This window comes from Strix uralensis, chromosome Z, assembly GCF_047716275.1.
Source record: "Strix uralensis isolate ZFMK-TIS-50842 chromosome Z, bStrUra1, whole genome shotgun sequence".
Lineage (NCBI taxonomy): Eukaryota > Metazoa > Chordata > Aves > Strigiformes > Strigidae > Strix > Strix uralensis.
Genome location: NC_134012.1, coordinates 30,642,320 through 30,660,582, shown reverse-complemented (window position 1 = coordinate 30,660,582; position 18,263 = coordinate 30,642,320). Strand labels below are relative to the sequence as shown.

The following is an 18,263-nucleotide window of genomic DNA, read 5'->3' as shown; positions in this document are numbered from 1 at the left end:
TGGCACTGCTTTGAGTGGAAGGTTGGGCTAGGTGACTGCCAGAGCTCCTTTCAAACACAGTCTATTTTGTCTTAACCTTATCAGCGGATGTCTGTGTATTTTACTGTTACTAGGTACTGTTTATTTCCATGCTGCAGGTCATCACTCTATCTTTTAATTTATGACCACACCATGAGTGGGAGACATAAAAGAGGATGCAATCACCTCTTCCCAGGTTTCCCAGATGCATTGGTGCTACATATGGGACATACATACTCTTTTATCTCCAGTTAGTTCCTCATCACTTGGGAGAATTGTGCTCTAGCTCCACATAAATAATGATTATGGCTTTAGTCCCATGAATCCCAGCTGGTTTGGGACAATGTATGATGATTACCTGTCTCACAGTTCCAGTCTGACTCAGACCATGAAATCGTGTCTCCTGCTTGGTGCAGAGCAATCCACCTCAACAAAACCACTGTTATGCTACTACTTTTTTTTTTTTTCCTTTCTCAGTAAACTTATCCTGTGTAGCCCTATCACATAAAGTAATTCCTGAGTAGCCCAACCTTTTTCCAGAAAAACTCCGATGACCTCTTTGGCAGCTGTCAGAAGTCAGTGGTTTGGATGACTGGACACTTGAAAGAAATACAAAAGTCCACAGGGCCAGAATTGAGCTTGATCCATGATTTGCAATTAAAATCAAGTTTGTCTGATGTCCTAACACTTTCAGTAAAACAAAAAGGTAGCAGCAAACTGAGATCTGTGCTCTTTCCATAAGGATGTGAAAGTGGGGGAATTGAAACTTCCAAAGACACTTCCTCCTGACTGATGCTTATGCCTACTGCTTCTCTTACCTTCACCTTTGCCCTCCACCTGCCACCAACTCTCAAAGCCTTGCCTTGTAGCCTTCCATACTAAGACAAATAGCCTATTTCGGGAGAAGTATTTATGTAAACACACCTTGCAAGCAATAACATTTTTTAAAGGATTTATTAATGGTAAAACAAAGAAAAAGGCAGAAAAATACGATGTGCAAGTTGTATAGAGCCCATAGGCATTTTGAGGTGGGAAAGGCAGGAGATAACCTTCTGCCAGAGGCATTGTAAAAGATGGATGTCCCAGCTGGAGTCATGGTGATTCCCAGAAAATGCCTTTGCATAATACCAGTGTCCTACCAAGGGAGACTTTCTACCTGCATAGAGTCCTCAGGGAAGCCTTGTTTTGTTGATCGCTATGTTCCTTTTCTTCTGATTAGCCCTGTGCTTGCCTACCCCATTCACAACTTCCTCGCCTGTTTGTTGAGGAATCTCTACATCCCCTGTGTCTAGGTGTCTAATTTCCCTGCAAGTATTGAGACTTCTGAAAAGAAAGCAAAAGTGTTCCTTGTTTTCTTCCCACCTGACAGAAAAGGTACCCCAAAGTTACTTCACAGTCACCATCACCATCTTATACTCATTCTGAGCCAGCTCTGGCTACAATAGGTTTTCTTCATGTGATCCTATTTTGGGACAGGGACACAGAAAGCTCAGTGCGATTGCCCAAGAGGCAGCTACCTGCTTTGGACATCGCATGAACCCAGCAGTACCTGGCAAGGACTTGGCTGGGAAAGTCACCTAGATTGCAAGACCAGAGACATATGGAGAGGGAGACAGGGAATCAGGGAGAAGATGCTGCAAAACCAGAAGTTCCACTGTTAACATTGGCAAAAGCAGAAATTCCACTGGTTGCATCTCTGCCATTTTGCTGGTCAGCCCATGCTTGGATGATGCACCATGGATACATGTCACTCAAGGACACTGAAGTTACTTTTTTGGCCAAAAGGGAAAAGGGACACACATTCTGCATGCTGCTCCATGAAAAGCCCTGCAGGTCAACAGCAATTATTCTATTTTTATTATTAGTTATTCTTTAATGTAATTGTTATTAGTAATGGCATTCACATTCTACAAAATTAAATACCACATCACAAAATAGGCCACCAGACTGGTTCATTACCACATTTTTCCAATGAGTGAGTCCTGAACTCAAATACCAGTAAGCCAATTTAGATTGTGCACATGAACTGGGCTTTTCTGAGCACTTTTGGGCATCTAACAATGCCTGGCCATTAGTAAGCAAAATGCAGCTTACTGAAGCTGAGTCTGCTCTAGCTTTCTGCTGAAATTCTCTTTCCAAACCACTGAAGTAGCATACAAAAATTGTTAACTGAAGAAAAAATATTACTACAAATACGGTGTTTAACTACATTTTTTATGTTAGGATAAGAAGGATTTCCTCTTACCTAGTTCTCATGACCTAAATGCGTCATATTTTCAGTTACATATGTATTGTCCCTCTGTCCTGAGTAGAAAGTAATTGTGCTGAAACAACTCATGGCATTGGAGGATGAGCATGTGGGCCTGTCTCCATGTATTTATAAAAATGAAGCTGAGATACTAAAAGCCTAATTTGTAAAATTACTAAAATTAGATTAGGCAAGTTCTGTTTTGGATGTCAGAAAAACATGAAATAGACCTTATTTAGAGAGGACAGGTCTTTTCACATCATCTGTTATCTACCACATACCCTGCTTTTCTAATAAAGTAGCAAAATTTCAAGCTTCTTATCAACCACTCAGGAATTCAGGCACTGGCATTTTGGATGTTAGGGTTCAGCTACAGTATTGAAAAATGTATTTATATCCCCTTATTTCATTATCTTACTCATATGATATACATCATTGTCAACAGTAACTTACCTTTTCTCCTGCTGGGAAAAGATAAAAGTTACAGTTCCTGCTGTCTGGTGGAGCTTGATAAAGATGTCAACTTCAGTTCCATGACACTAAGCATGCACTAATAGCACTGCCTTGCAGAGGCTGATAATAACTAAAAGGAGTAGACTTTTCACTTTTACTTTAATATGCAAACAGCCGTTGCAGTCTCAAAGAGGAAGCAGGAAATGAAGAGGTTGTCTGGAAGGGGAATTATTTATGTGGTGATATGAAACTACATTTGTGTGTTGAGGAGAGTCAGTGCTTCTACAAATGGCCCTAATATTTCCAAAACCATTCTTGCACTCTGGGAATAATTAAAAATTGGCCATCGCTTCAGTGACACCCAGACTGTGGCCTCAAAAAGCATGCTGGGAAGCAGGAGGGGATGTTCAAGTTCACAAAGCATCCTTGAAGAATCAAATCGCAAGAATCAGTATCAGAATATGCAAGCTCTGCAATGAATTAAGGAAATCACTTTATAGTAACTATTTTACTTAACTGAGGTCTACCAACTCCATTATGGTTATGAGATTAATTTCTCTATCCTAATATATAGGGCAGCTTGCTGAGAAATGTTAAAACACAACTTTACATTAGCTAGTGAAGCCCTGGGCAGAGGGCTGCATTTACATTCTTAGGAGTGCACAACAGACTCATTTATTTTAAACTCAAAAATAAAACCTGAGGCCAGTGAGATTCCAGCTCTCCACTGTCTCTTCTTTGTGGGAGCCATCAGAGGGATGACATGGGTGTAGACACTATTCTACACCCTAATCTTAGATACCTGATTTTCCCAGAAAAAACCCAAGTAGTGCTAACACTACTTATTGATAAGTCAAAGAGAGCAGGATAAAACACAAGAAAACTGAAACATTTTATTAAAAAAAATAATTGTGAATAGCATTGTAATAAATAATTTTCATCTGTGTAGGACCCCAAAAAAATCTGTGCACCTAGCAAAATATAACAAAGCAATAGCTTAAGAAATGGGATCCAGGAGCATGTTCCCTCAGCATTTCTTAAGTAGTCACATGAGCATGTATTTCATGTTGTAGAAGTTCTCTTTCTTCTATTCCCAAGATGAACAAAAAGGCAGTCCAAATCAAGAGCTGTTCTTCCTGAATATCCAAAGAGTTGCATTATCCCCAAATTGTAAATCAGAACAGTAATGAGCAGTAACCAAGTAGTGCCAGCTATATCACAAGGAAATTAAATCCCCAAAACACTTTCCAGAAGAATAGATCAAGAAACTCATTATTATCTAATAATTTCCAAACCATAGTTGCCAAGAGGGCTACAGCATCTATTTCAGTCTTAGCTGTGAGTATCTGGTATTTTAAGATCTACAGTAAGGACACGTCTGTATGGCATCCTGTCTTGTTGCATCCTTATCTTTTATGAGGATCAAAGTATTGAAAAAATTCTTCAAAAGCTGGAAAACAAAATCTTTGCAGGGAACAGAGAGCTCAGTTGGGGGGGAGGGGGGGGGAATCTCATAAGACAGCCTATTCAAGAACTAGCTATGAAATTCATGATGGTCATAGACCTAAAGTGCTTACCTTAAAGATATTTTTAATTAAATATGTCTTTGAAAGTGCATAAACTTGAGAAAGCAGAAACTTGGATATTTAAATAAATACCTCCCTACCTAGTCACATATACAGAAGCCTGAATCCAAGGACTTTTTATCCTATAATAATTGTTAACTTCATTTCCTGAGTTACAATGATATAGAAGGTTGCCATCACAGAATAAAAGCAAAAAATTAATATCCCCCTTAATAGACAGAACACAGAATGTTGAGCTGTCAAACCTTCACCACAGAGGAAAAAAGCTTCCCCTGCTTTCTCTAGGTCTTCTCAATTTGCATATCTGTAAAAGGAAGAATTATATGAAAAAATTATCAAATTACAAATTGATGAAGTCACAGAACACTTCATGGCTTTGGGACTCTTTCCTAGAGTTTAGAGGTATCAAAAAAGTTTCCTTCATTGTCAAAATAAAGATCTAAAATGAAATTAATTAAAAGGTCAAATAGAAAATGAAGATGATCATGGAAGGAAATACAGTTGTACTTCAAACACACTGGTGGGAAGTGCTCTCCAGAAAATACAGTGAAATTGCTGTGGATTAGGTCCGCCATTTTTTGAAATCTTTAAAATTCTTTCAAATACATTCAGTGTGCTATCTGTCACTATTCCTAGCAGCATAGACCCAGGCCCTAGCTCTTTGACTTGGAGATCTATACCTTCAGGACCAGCAGGCTTACATTTGTTTATGTTTACTATAGTAAAGTGTAGCAGGGAGGGATTTTGGATCTCATTAATATAAGTGCTTTAGAAGTCAGCAAGGACATGAAAGAAAAACTGCAATAACTTCACGCTTCTGTTCCATACCACAGTATGTTTCAGAGATTTCAGAGATTTAGTCATTTATTTTCTTGCTTTGCTGAGACAGAATCTCACAGCTTGAGACTTGTTTAAGTGGCTGTGATGGGTTAAGGTCTCCCACCCCACTGCCATCACCACTCCTTCAGCTGTGCTGGCACAACTGTTTCTGTAACAAAAATATGAACTAGAGAAAAAACTGATTTGGGTTGTTATACATCTCTATATCACATTTTCCTTCTCGTGGTTTTTCTTTTTATTTTTAAAACCAGATTAATTATTTGATATAACTCCCAGTACACAATGCGTTATGATGGTGAGTTTGTAAGACAGAATGGGAGGCGGTGCTTCTCTTGAGGGCTCTGTCTGTTGAAACAAGGGACTAAATAAACCAGCCATGAATCAAGGCTCTGATGACCATGGATGATTTATGCTGTGTGCAATTTGCTTCTATTTTTCCTTTTATCATTTATACTTACATTTCAGCTCTTTATCTTCAAAAGAAGCATCTCTGCAGTCATGTGTATCCTTATCTTTTGATAGCTCTTTAAACAAATGGCATACATACAGATAACAGTCAGCATAGCTTAGATTTTTCATAGAGTGACAAATCTTTGTTAAAAGTTGGTATCACAAGCCATCCTGGAACCATGTGACTTAAATGCACATCGAGATAAGAGATTAATACTAAATGTTGTGTCCTTTGGGGCGAGTATTCTCAGTAGGTTTTCTCAGGAAAACCCCCAACTGCCAGTATGAACTAACTTTCACACTGCAGTTTAATTTGAAGTGGTCTCCAAATAAAACCATACAACAAATTAAAAAAAAACCCAGGCATGAGCCATCGTGAGAGGAGGCTAAAGGATTTGAGTGTCTTCTCTCCCATAGTAAATATTAACTCTCTTTACTCCTTCTCGCATTTTTCACTGTCATGGTGGTACTGGTCATTCACTGAGCTTAGCTCATGGCAAAGAGCATTAGTATCTCAACAGGAGGAAAAACAAACTGTTACGGAAGTTAAAGCTTCTTCCTGTGTTACATTCAACAGGGCCAAACCCTATGTCCTCCCTATGTCCTCAGTGCTGTGACAAAGACCCTCAAATGAACACTATAATACTAGAGAAAACACAGGATCATGCCAACATGGCTCAAATTGCAGCATAGAGTCTGCACACCGGGATGTGCTGCCATCCTGAGTTATCTGTTCCAGGGAGCATGTCCCATCCTATGACAGACTTTCCAAAACACAACACACCACTCTGTCCTTTTCTTGCGCATATCAGGACTACATTTGCTCCTGGAACAAGTATGCTTTTCTTTCACGTTTTCCTTTCAAGAAGTTGATATAGTAATGAAAAGTCACTCTTCAATTGTAATTTGTAGTTGTTACATAAATGAAAAGTAGAAAGCAAAATTAAAGTTTAATGAAAATCTGCATTAGGTTGTCATTGTTAGAATGTAAATTCCCAGGCAATTATTTCCACAAGAATCACACTGAGCTAGATTTATGCCATGTGTACATACTTGCTATTGATGAACTAGCCACAGGTGTTCTGTTGTCCTTATTTGCTCTAGCTGAAAGAAAAAGAGACAAAAAAATCAAATAGAAATCAAAATACTTACTTTAGATCTAATGGGGACATAAGCACACCAGTGGGAAGGGCATACCTAGTACAGTGTAATCACTGGTTCTGGAAATACTCCATTTTTTCAAAGACTTTAAAATATATTCTTCAGTGTCCCCAGCCTGACAATTTCCTTTACACTTTCCTTTCCTTGTTCCTAAGCCAGAACTCCATTGATACTATACACTAACATCACTGGAAAATACTTGTTCAAATGGTTTTCCATTGCATATTTTCACCCAGAATTTGGGTGGGCATTAGGGAACAAGAAGGGGATCACCTTCTCAGTGCTTTTTGAGGGGAAAAAAGCCCATATTTCAGGGAGATTCTGTGCTGAAAGAATCACTTTCCAGTTGTGTAGAACAGCTTGAGTTTTAAACGAAAAACCTATTACTACTACTTGTAGTTTATGACACGCACACACACAAATATATAACATAATCATGATAATCACATACATCATGACACGTATATGTATTATCATGTATACACACAAACAATGAATATTACAAAAGCAACCTAGGAAACTTCTGACCTTCGCTGAAATCCCCAGATGGGAATCTTCTGAGAAGTCAAGGATTTTGCTGTCCCTTCTTCCACTTTCATGTTCTGCTCCTATTCCTATCATGTTCTTAGGACAAATATGTTCTTATACATGCAGGGTTATCTACAGGCCTTCTGCAGCCTGTTAGCATGACATGATAGCCTGTTAAGCTTACGAACACTTCTCCCAGGACACGCTTCCATAGCACTGATGCAGGAGAAGAGTCTGTGACCAAAACACTGAATATCCACATTTAGTTCTATCTTGCATTTATTTTATGGAACTTGAACATGAATGCTCCGTGGTTATAGATGGTTTTGTGTAATTTCCAGACAGAAATTAGGGCTGTTTCTGGTTTTCACTGTGGAAGAGAGAGCTGGCAGACAGGAAAACCAACAGTTCTGCTATACCATTTCAGAAAGTAACCTCTCTTAGTCTAGAAGCTTTTGAGATAGCACTTGAAAAGACAGTACAAGTAGCCTTTGCATTAATTCCAGATGAGTTTCGTGCTAGCTACGCACATTTACATCTCCTATAAAATTCAAGAATTTTGAGAGAAACATTTAATCAACTATCTCATTCAAGTTTTTGAAGCATTTCTGGTAATAATTTACAGAGTGGTGCAGTATGATATTATAATGCTAAGAGTACTGTACCAGCTTCAATGCCTCTTGTCCTTTTTCTCCACAGATAACTTGACAAAAAAAAAATTCAAAAGTTATTTGGAAAAAAAGAAGTAGCTACGCATCAGCTAAATGTCCTTTTGACATTTTCAGATGAGTTCTATGGATGTTCTGAGATACACATGACTTTATTGTATCTGTTAAAATGAAGAGTAAAAAGTACCCCTGAATATAAATTCCTCAAACACATCTATGTTCTCTCCAAGGAAAAAAACCCACAAACAATCAAAGAAATCAAAAAATGCAACAGTACTTATTTCAGGTTAAGCAACATGTTTCAAATATTTTTTCTTTAATTTGGGGGCAAACTATATTACTTTCATGCTCAGATACCCTAAAAATTATTTCTCCAAATTTTTTCTTTGGTTAGCTAGCAAGTGAAAACAAATTACCACCAATGCTTTAGCTTTCCCGTATTCTGTGATGCTGAAAATGTCCAATTCAAGTCAGTGAAGTGAACTGAAAAAGCTCAAAATTTAACAAGGAAATGAAGGGAATATTCCCTCTTGTGAAAAAAAAAAACAACTTTCAGACTCATAACCTTGGACATATCACTTCATATGTAGACCACCATTTTTATGACACTTTAATCAGAATAGAGATACATGTAGAATTCATAACAATTAGATCACTTAAAAAAAATGTGCGCACAATTCAGTGAAATTTTTCAGAGAATGCAAGAAGAAAAAACCCTAAAAAACCTCCAGTGCCCTGTCTGCTCTCAGCATTCTGGTCCCCAGTCAAAAGGGAGAACACAGAAATTCCATTTCCAGGAGGTGCATAAGCTGTGCTTTGATGTTTGTATAGACTGAACACTACTCTTACTGCTCTACATCACTACCTGTAAGAATCTAATGGTTACAGGAGGTCTAAGGCAGACTTTTATTATCCCATTTCACCTCTGTGAGGATGAATTAACAGATTGATAATAACTGAGATACACTAAACTAAATAATTGGAATACCTTTTCTTATGCAGAGCATAAATAGCATCAGTGATCCAAAAAAAGCAGTCACAATGAGAATTGCTCCAACAAAGCGTCTGCTCTCAGTCCACAGAACACCATCAGCTGAATCTTGGAGAAAAACAAGTGGGGCAAAGTCATTACATAATTGCATAAGCTTCTCCCTTTTCCTTTCATTTTCACCATACTATTTTTGCTATGAGCAGTTCAGACATGATAACAGCATTTCAGACTGTGTCTAAGGTCAGGTCCTGATAGTGCATTTCACTATATTTCATCCCAATAAAGGAAAGAAAAGATAGAACATATTCATATTTATTTTTGCTTCCTGCAGTCCATGTGATAGTGCCTTTGATTCCTATCACTAATCCTGCTTGTCACCAAAGTGTTACATGTAGCTTAGTTTCCCATCAGGTCTACAGGAAAAAGGTGACTGAGAAAGAGACAGAGTCCCTTTCCTCTGGTAAAGCTCTGAATGCAAAGGATACGTGGCCCACTTGAATCCCAGAGGTGTTTGTTGTTGAAACTAAACTTGCCTGCTCATCACTCATTGAAAGGATGACTTGGCTTTCTCACTCTCAGCTGTCTGTTTCCACCCCTTGTCAGTCCCAAAAAGTGCGCCAGCACAGGCGTTTTTAAAACTGCGTGGTGAACAGGACCAGGGAAATGACCTGACCAAGTAACAGTCTGATAAACAGAAATACTATTTTTGAGTTGGATCAGGTCTCCACTCTGGTTAAAAGCTTGTGCAAAGATATCAGGGTACAATGCAGAAATTAAAAAAGTAGCCAAAAGCAAAAGCAGCAATGGTGGTGCCCAGTTAAAAGGTCTAATGAGAAACTGTATTCGTCTTCTCCATTCATGCATCTTCATTCAATCCCAACTTTATGAGAAAAAAAAAATATCTGTCTACAGTTTGTTAAATTTAAATATACTCAAAGCAAAGGCTGTAGTGGCAGGAAAAGACCATATTGTTCAAATTCATTTGACAGTTATCATCAGCAAAACAGAACATTCTTGGAAGGTGTGTTTAATTTATATGGAAGGATTTTATTTCTAGGCTCTGAGCTATATGCTTTATAAATAATGGAACTTTTTTTAACACTCAAAGTCAATTTTCACATAACTGTAGGTCATGAAAAATTCCTGTCCTTGAATTCCATCCACACATTCATGATGAACATGTTAGTTATGGTGCAAGTGTACACTAATAGCAAAACTTAACAACACAGGTATTTCTTTTTAGCCTTTTCAAAATTAGGTAGCAAAGAGAAACAAATCATGGCTGATTCAACTGGGACAAAATGACATAGTACCTTGAAGTGTATAACCATAAATGAAATTTAGAAATGTTACCTGCTATGTGTAAAACAGCAGATGTGTTTTCTTGCAGCTCTTTATTCCAGAATACACAGTAAAAAATCTCATCAATTCTACTTTTGATTGTAAGGGTACTTGTCACACGATACAGCTGGTCACTTCCAGTTTCATAACTTGTGTTTGCCTTATCAGTCAAATCTTCATGTTCTCTGTTTTGCCATATCACTTCAGCTTGTGGATATCCTTCTGACTGACATGTCAACTTCCATTCATTATCTCCTGTGCTCACCACTCCATGAGTTATAGTTCTATAAGGAGCTAAACACATGCAAGAAAATGACTACTAGTAGGAAGCCAGAAGAACAGTATATATTAGCAAGACACCTTTTCTTTATCTCTAGCCCCTGGGTCAAGTTTCTGTACATCAGCTTGGATTTTATAAATAACGATCTTGACAGGAAAAGGTACAGGATTTATTACAATTTTGACGCTGTTTAGAAAATTGCATTAGCTTTCTGGTCTAAATGGTTTTGCAGCACCTTTCCTCACATGTCGTTATGGGAAATAAAGGACAGAACATGGATTCAACCTAAACAGAAACACAGTATTATACACCTGCACAAGGCCATGAGGCGGCTCCTGTCTTTGGAGAGGTTTCTTTAAATGCTAACCCAGACATGCCTTACTTCAGGGACTCCTCTGAAATCTTTTAACAGCATCAGATAGCGCACTCACCCTTAACTTTCAGATTGATTGTCTTGTAGTCGGCTCCCCCATAGCCAATAAGACAGCGGTAAAATCCTGCATCTCTGAGCTTCACATCAGTGATCTGAAGGAGAGACTGTCCCAAGTTCAGATTCTCTTTCAACAATTTTATTCTGCCCCTAAAGTCACTATGCTGACTTTCAAAGTCTTCCTCTCCTTTGAGAAGTACATAAACCTGCTTCTTTAACTTGTCTTTCTTTTCCCAGCTGACACTTAAATCTCTGAACTTTAATTTCCCATTCACTGGAAATGTGCATTCCATGGTCACATTGTTCCCAAGTTCCACAGTGTAGAGTGACTGAGGAGCTTCAACTGTGAATAAAGCTGAAAAACAAAATTTGGAAGAAAACTTTATTTTCCAATTATAAGCCTAATCTTCAAAGTCATGTCTTACCATATATGTAGGACATTTTAAGGAGCGAAAGTATCTGCCCTCTTCAGAAAAGTTAAACGTTTTTGCATGCATATGCCCAAGTTTGGGACAAACTGCGCTATTTATACCTGCAGACACCTGCTTTGTGGACACATGCAGTGTGATGCTGTACTAAAAATAGGTGAATGTGCATGCACAGTCCCTCAGCTGTTGCTTTCAGAATACTGCCACAGTAACAGGCAATTGTTAGTGCCTTGGATGGGAATGTTCTGTTTAGAAAATGTCAATTGTTTTTACACACAATGTTAAAGAATACAGAACAATTCCCAGGTTTGACAGTGCCAATAAAACTTTTTGTGTAATGCAAATGGTACCTTGTCTGAAATGGTGTCTATGCTGAAATATCAACAGGGATTTCAAACTGGCCCCATATCAAAGCACACATATCTAGTTGACTGTAAAAGCATGCTAGGACCTTTTTACTTAAAATATTAAGGAAAAAACCCAAATGCTAGCACCTGAAGGAAAACTGATGAATTAACATTTCTATGCTTATACATGGAAAGGAAACATACTTAAACAGTTCTACTGTTTCTCATGACTCAGCTTCTTACCGTTTAGGAAATGCCAGTAGAATAAAAATACATACAAAAGCAAAGGCTTTTCCATGATGTAGACAGAACCTAAAATGATAGAATAATAGACAAATATAATTATCTGCTCATTTTCTAACTTGCACTGTAAAATACACTTCCTAGTCACTCCACATGAACTGGACAGAAGGCACTGAGTTCCACTCTAGCCAATAACATGACAAAATTGCCCTTTAGCTACAGTAGATGATCAGGCAGAAAGCTTCCTGCATGGGTCCAGGAAGAACATCTAATTTTATTTGCTTTAAACATTTGTCCTTGGTTATGGCAAAATATATGCTTATCACTATCTGTCAATTAGTAAATAAATACTCACAAATACCCCATTGTTCTCCTAAACTGTAGCACAGAGTGTTGCTTCTGCTAGGAAGAGAATGGAGTTTTCTATATGCATTCAGTGGAAGAAATAGAACTTAGTTCTTTCCCACCCGTTTGCCTTAACATACTGTGAACGTACCCAGGTTTTATAATACCTGGCTTCACAGTATTTGTCAAGAGGCTTAGGAAGTTATGTATATTGTGAACAGAATTCATGCAATAATTAATGACTTAATATTTACACAATAGTGTCTTTGTAAAACAGTGACAAAACCAGTCAGCCTACAACCAAAATCTATTTTCTTGAATTTCTGCTGCTGTACCTCTGAACGTGTAAATTATTTCAATTTTCTGTCAGAAGTTTTCCCCTCTTTATTGACATAGCTTTTATATTCCTACACAACACTTTAATACTATAAAACACTGATTAACATCAATTCATACACTTAACCTTCACACACCCACTGCACTTGCCAAGTGTGTATTTTAAGTCAGAGCAATACTAGTATCAAACACTGCCATCATTTTTCAAATTACTGGCAAGAAAAATTCAAACTCACTGTAATGAAAGTCTTCTGTGAGTACAGAGAACTGTAGAATTTTATCTAAATGAAGTTCTCATTTATTTTGGATACCCAAACAGACACAAAAATAAGGAAAGAATGCCTTTAACTGGTTTCTAGTGGTAGTTTCAGCATTTGCATAAGAAAGTAAGCAACTGTAATACCCGTCACACTTCCTAACTGATGAAACTCTATCTGGACTGCGACTCTCTAGCATTTTTGGTAAGATGTTTTGTCTTTCTTTCTCTGGTTGTCAACTTTAAGTTGGTAATAAAGTAACAATATTGTCCTGAATCATAAGACACATGTGCTTTTACAGTGTTGTGGCTTAAGGGAATTAGACTCCTCACTAGAATTTGATTAAAGCTACTTTTTTCCACAGATTGCTGCTGCCTGATTCCAATGGCAGGTTTGCAGAAGGCAACAGAGATGGAGCTGAGAAAGGGAGTCAATCTATACATTGTTAGGCAGGCATGAGCAATTACAAAACGATGTTCTGCCAACAGGGGCAGGAAAATACAAATAAGATCTTTCACTCTGAGGATCTGTTTCATTGATAAATAAATCCTGAGCTTCTTAATGTGGTTAGGTACCCAATTCATTCCTTAGCCACAAGTGATGTTCTTAAAAGCACTAGCAAACTGCTGCCTAATTCTGTGGGTACCTAAGAGTTTTCTATGCATGAGAGTGCCTCCATCATGATGCTGCTGCCTGACTAACAAGTAGTCCAGGGCACCAGCTAAGGTCCAGAGTAAAGCTTCTCAAACAAGATAGCAGCATATCGATCTCACAAGTGTGCTCTGATCACACTTACTCTCAAGGGAAGCCTTTAGAAGAGAAAGCCACTGAGACTGATGGATATAGCTGTGCACCCCTCTGTGCTCCCCATGCCAGAATAACCAAAGTTGTAGTGCACTCAACCCCAAAATACCTTCTACTTTTTTGAAGTAAAGGCTGTAGCTGAGAGACTGCTCAGAACAAATAGCACGTGCACTACAGTCACAGAAAGGTATCCATACCCATGCATGCAACCCATACCCATTTTTTTGTCAGGAGTGGTGTTCTGACTAGACAGATGACAACAAGTAAGCTTTTACGGTTCCAAGACCCATGCTTCTATTCTGCAATTGCTGAAATTTAATTTGTGTGCTTTCTCCCACCGTAGAGGAAAACAAACGCAAAGAAGTATGACTACTTACAAAATTTCTCAAGACTGAAAAAGTCTGCTGCTGTACTCAATTTTTCACTTTTGGAGAGAAAAAAGTAGGTCCAGGTCAAATCCAGATGCGCATGAAAAAAAACGCTGCAACAACCATTACAGACCCTTCTCCTGTTTCACACTGAGCAGAAGCATCCCCTGTCTGGATCAGTTGAAGTAGCTTGAGACCCAGATGCCAATCAAAGATCTTTACCAAAGCTGCAATCTTCTCACTATTTTTTCTTACAGAACCTACCACAATGCCCCTTCTCTCCTCCTGCTGGCTTCTGACATCTACAGCAAACACAGTTTTATAAAAGCAAAATTATATTCACTGTGCAAAATGCTCTTCAGTATTGCTGCTGTATGTTTCCCTCACAACCAAATGGAGAAGACAGGAAAAACAGAACTATTTGCTCAAAGACTTCTTATGACAGAACTTAAATGTTGATGTAACTCCACCTACATCTTCAGGAAACTTCCCCATTATTGGAAAATTCCCCACTAGGGAAAATTCTCTATTGCTAACAGTGGTTCACTGTAACCAGAGACAGAAATGTTGGGAAAATTAGTACATAAAATGCCACAGGCATTTTAAGAAACATGTCATCTGATCATAACTCTATGTGATCAACAGTCCTTGGAACACGAGTAGCAAGAAGTCATCCCTACACAAACTCAGAGTCCCTACAGTTTTAATCTCAAACTGTGCCAAACGGCTGATAACAATGACTGGAAATTTCTACACAACATACTCGTGTCTGCAAATGTCATAAGCGGGAATAATGGGAAGAGCATTGCCTACCCTTCTCTGGTAAGAACAGATATTCTCTCCCCAAGATTTGGGCACAATGAAGGCCCCTTGCCTTGCTACTGTGTAGTGCAAGAAGAGTTGTTAAGTCTATGCATCAGCTTATCAAAAAATAAAGAGCACCATCTTTTCCTGGATTGTGTAAGTCATTCAAGAATACAGAAAAAAAAAAAACAAGTATTAGAAGCCAGAGGATGTACTCACATTCACTTGTGGACCGTAGTGGGATAACCTGGTCAACAGCACAAAATACAACTTTAAATATATGTTTCAGTGTAAGTTCGTCCACTTATGTTGTCCTTGCTTATGTCAAAAAAGGGTTGAGATTCTCAGAAGAGTTAAAATACTGTGAAACGACTAGAACTTCAGAAGGTATTTTCTTCTTTCCACTTAGCCCACTCACAGTAGCTGTCATGGAAGCAAAAACACGTAACTGGTAAGTGTTAACCTTTTTACTTGACGTGTGGGAGGAACATTGAGATAGTGGTATATGAAATAGCTGAATGTAACATTGAGGTTCTAATAACCTGAAATTACCATGGGAGGTTGAGAGGGTGGATTTCCGCAACAGGTGAGACCAATGAAGGTTAATTTCCACTGATTTCTTCCACACTTAAAAACAGGTTTAACGGTATTTTCTCAGGAAAAAAAAAGATGCAACAAAAAGAAAATGAAACACATTTGTAAAATACTGACTGTGAGACCACAAAAGCCATTGATGTAGCTAGTTTTCAATGTCATGAATTTAGTTCCCTCTTTTTCACTGCTTGCCTTGAGGTCACAGGGTTGCTTTTTCCAGGTAAGTATTTAGTAGTAAATAACAGACCAGGACAGGGGTTTTCTGGTTTTGTTTTTGGAGGAGGGTTTTGTTGTTTTTTATAGATACACACACACGTTTTACAGCATAGTTATACAGTGCGGTTGGTGTTTGTTTGTTTGTTTTACCTCTGTTGTGCAACAGATTTTCCAGACAAATGTCTCAGTCCTGCCTGTCGTTGGCGAACGACCACAGCAGCCTTCGGGGAGAAAGCACCCGGGAGGGCAGCGGCAGCTGCCAGCGCCACGGGCGCGTCACCGCAGGACAAGGGCCGCGCAGCACCGGGCGGGGCACCGGCCGCCGGCACCCCCCCGGGCTGAGCTGCGGGGCAGCCGCCTCCCCCTCCCCGGGCGCAGGAGATGCCGGGGGGGGGCGGACGAACACCCGCTCCCGCCCTCGCCTACAGCGGACGCGGGAGGGTGGTGGGGCAGACACCTCCCCGGCCGATCCCCAGCCCGGCCCCCCCTACCTGACGGACCTCGGGGCGCTGCGGGCCGCCTCCTGCTCCCGGCGGCTGCTCCCGGCGGTGGCCCTGCGGAGCGGCGGCCGCCCCGGTCGGACCCGGTGCGTTAGACCCCAGCCCGACCCGGCCCTTCCCCCCACGCCCCCGCTGCCGGTTCACCGGTGGAGGCCGCTCCGGGAAGCCCTCCCACGCCGCCCGAAAAGCCCCGCCGCCGTGCTCCCAGCCCGGCGTTTCCCGGCGCCGCAGCCCGAGCGGGCCAGGAAGCCCTCCCGGGTGACTTTTCCATTCCTGAAAGCCACCGGCTCTCAGGAAACGAAACAGAAAGCGGCCGCAGCCGCCGCTCTCCGTGACTTTCCTTCTCAGGAGGGCGCGGCACGGCAGGCGGCTCAGCGTGGCTGCTTGCTCGTTTATTTTCTTTTTTCTTTCTTTCTTTTTAAACAGGAAACACTGTTTCATGGTGAAATCGTATCCTTCGCTTCCCAAACGGACGGCTTGCGTGATGAAATCAACTTAGGTGGACAAAGACCGGTGTGAAAGGACTGTAAATCTGATATCACAGCATCCGGGATGGCTGTAAAGTCCGGCAGCTACATGCTGCTCCTCCAGAGACAACGATTCAACAACAGCAATCCAACTTTATGTAAATAGCTTTGTTCCCTGCCACTTAAAGATCCTGCTGAGGGGTAAAACTCCGATTGAATAACCTGATGATAGAGTTTGAGAATATACAGTGGTATACGCTTCCTTTGCTGTGATAATGTTTCTCATGTTACGAAGCATAACCCTAACAAGATCTCTGCCATAACCTTCCCAAAAGCAAGCAACCCCAAAACAAGAATATTACTCAGGACATTAATCTACCAAAGAATCAGCCATTGTGAACACAGTTCACTAGCGAGTACATTTTCAGGGTGGAGTATAAAGCAAATTTAAAACTGTAACTCATAGCAGCATGCACTTGACAGAGATGTGTACTGCAGGAGGGGAAGGGCACCCAAACCTCTATGCCATCTATGCCCTAAGTATCAGGTACTGCCCTCTGCAATATGTAGTTAACGTTTTTATGGGCCATAAGCCAGCAGGAGGCTGAGAAGCCACTGGAAGCCATTGGGTTTTCTGTTGAGACAGCACATTGCTGTCAAGGTGCTTGACAAAGATTGGTTTCATTCACTGACTTGGGTCCAAATCTTCTGAAGTCATAGAACACGAACCCCTCAGAAAGGAGGATGTAGAATGTTAGGTTATGCGATAAAAGCTCCTCTGCACCCCCACAGAGAGGCAATGGCAGGTGGGGGACCTCAAGTAACACCCTGTCCCTGCTGCTCCCAGGCCCATCACAGGAGATATCGGCCCATCAGAGACCCATCTCCACAGGCACAGAGGAGCACAAAGATTCCAAGGCAGGTGGGAACCCAAATAAAAGACTCAGAGGACGATCTCCCAGGAGAGCCTAAGCTCCAGGTATGAAGCACACCAGGATGAGCCAACACCACAGCACCTTTCGGACTGAGGGAGCTGCTGCCTGGTGCTGTGCTGTGGGACACGTTATGGGATGCAGGAGAAGAGCATTTTGGCATTGCACAGGCCTTATTGTGAGATGCTTAGGGGACGAACCGAAGGTTCCAAAGAGATAGGTCTAAGTGATCTGGGGAGGAACGACTGTGAGACAATAGAGGGGTAAGTGGATAAGAAGGACGAGTTACATATAAATAGTTGCTGGTCGATGCACTTGTCTGGCCATGCCCTGTGCCCAGTTAGTGCAGTCTGTTGTAAAATTGCTTTCTGACCCTTTTCATGGGTGAATGACTCTTTATTCAGGGTGCGTGTGTGTGTATACAGGGGTCTGCATGCGAGCAACTGGACTCATACCATGGGTCGGAGGACCCATGTGTCCATGGTGCAGCAACCAGAGACTGGAGTGGGTGGACATCAGTATCAGCAACTGAAGCAAGACCTCAGCTGTAGGGGCCCGTATGTCTGTGGTGGCAGCAGCTGGACTGGGACCATGGGCCAGATGGCCCCTCTGCCGGTGTGATGGCAGC

At 40.5% G+C, this 18,263-nt stretch overlaps 1 protein-coding gene across 7 annotated transcripts; it reads right to left on the bottom strand.

Annotated features, from left to right (window-relative positions):
- Nucleotides 1-3,587: 3,587 nt before the first annotated feature.
- On the bottom strand, nucleotides 3,588-16,504 carry CD274 (CD274 molecule). Of its 7 annotated transcripts, XM_074856785.1 has the most exons (10): nucleotides 16,228-16,504; nucleotides 15,479-15,579; nucleotides 15,146-15,349; nucleotides 12,013-12,081; nucleotides 10,996-11,349; nucleotides 10,297-10,578; nucleotides 8,941-9,051; nucleotides 6,649-6,699; nucleotides 5,604-5,669; nucleotides 3,588-4,609 (listed from the first exon to the last, which is right to left on the bottom strand). In XM_074856785.1, exons 4-10 carry the CDS (start codon nucleotides 12,065-12,067, stop codon nucleotides 4,587-4,589), a joined length of 942 nt encoding a protein of 313 aa, XP_074712886.1. In that variant the 5' UTR covers nucleotides 12,068-12,081; nucleotides 15,146-15,349; nucleotides 15,479-15,579; nucleotides 16,228-16,504; the 3' UTR covers nucleotides 3,588-4,586. The 7 variants fall into 7 exon arrangements, 6 of the variants coding, with proteins under 6 accessions (XP_074712886.1, XP_074712885.1, XP_074712887.1 ...); XM_074856784.1 differs by lacking the exon at nucleotides 15,479-15,579; XM_074856786.1 differs by lacking the exon at nucleotides 15,479-15,579 and having other exon boundaries at nucleotides 16,237-16,504.
- Between the last annotated feature and the right edge of the window lie 1,759 nt (nucleotides 16,505-18,263).

Bases quoted from the DNA above. Each gene is read 5' to 3' on its own strand.
- CD274 (XM_074856785.1), bottom strand. From the start codon at position 12,067: ATGGAAAAGCCTTTGCTTTTGTATGTATTTTTATTCTACTGGCATTTC. The intron at 9,052-10,296 runs GTAACATTTCTA...TTTTTCTCCAAG, and splicing joins TGCTGTTTTACACATAGCAG to ATTCAGCTGATGGTGTTCTG. The intron at 5,670-6,648 runs GTATGTACACAT...ATTTGTTTAAAG, and splicing joins GGCTAGTTCATCAATAGCAA to AGCTATCAAAAGATAAGGAT.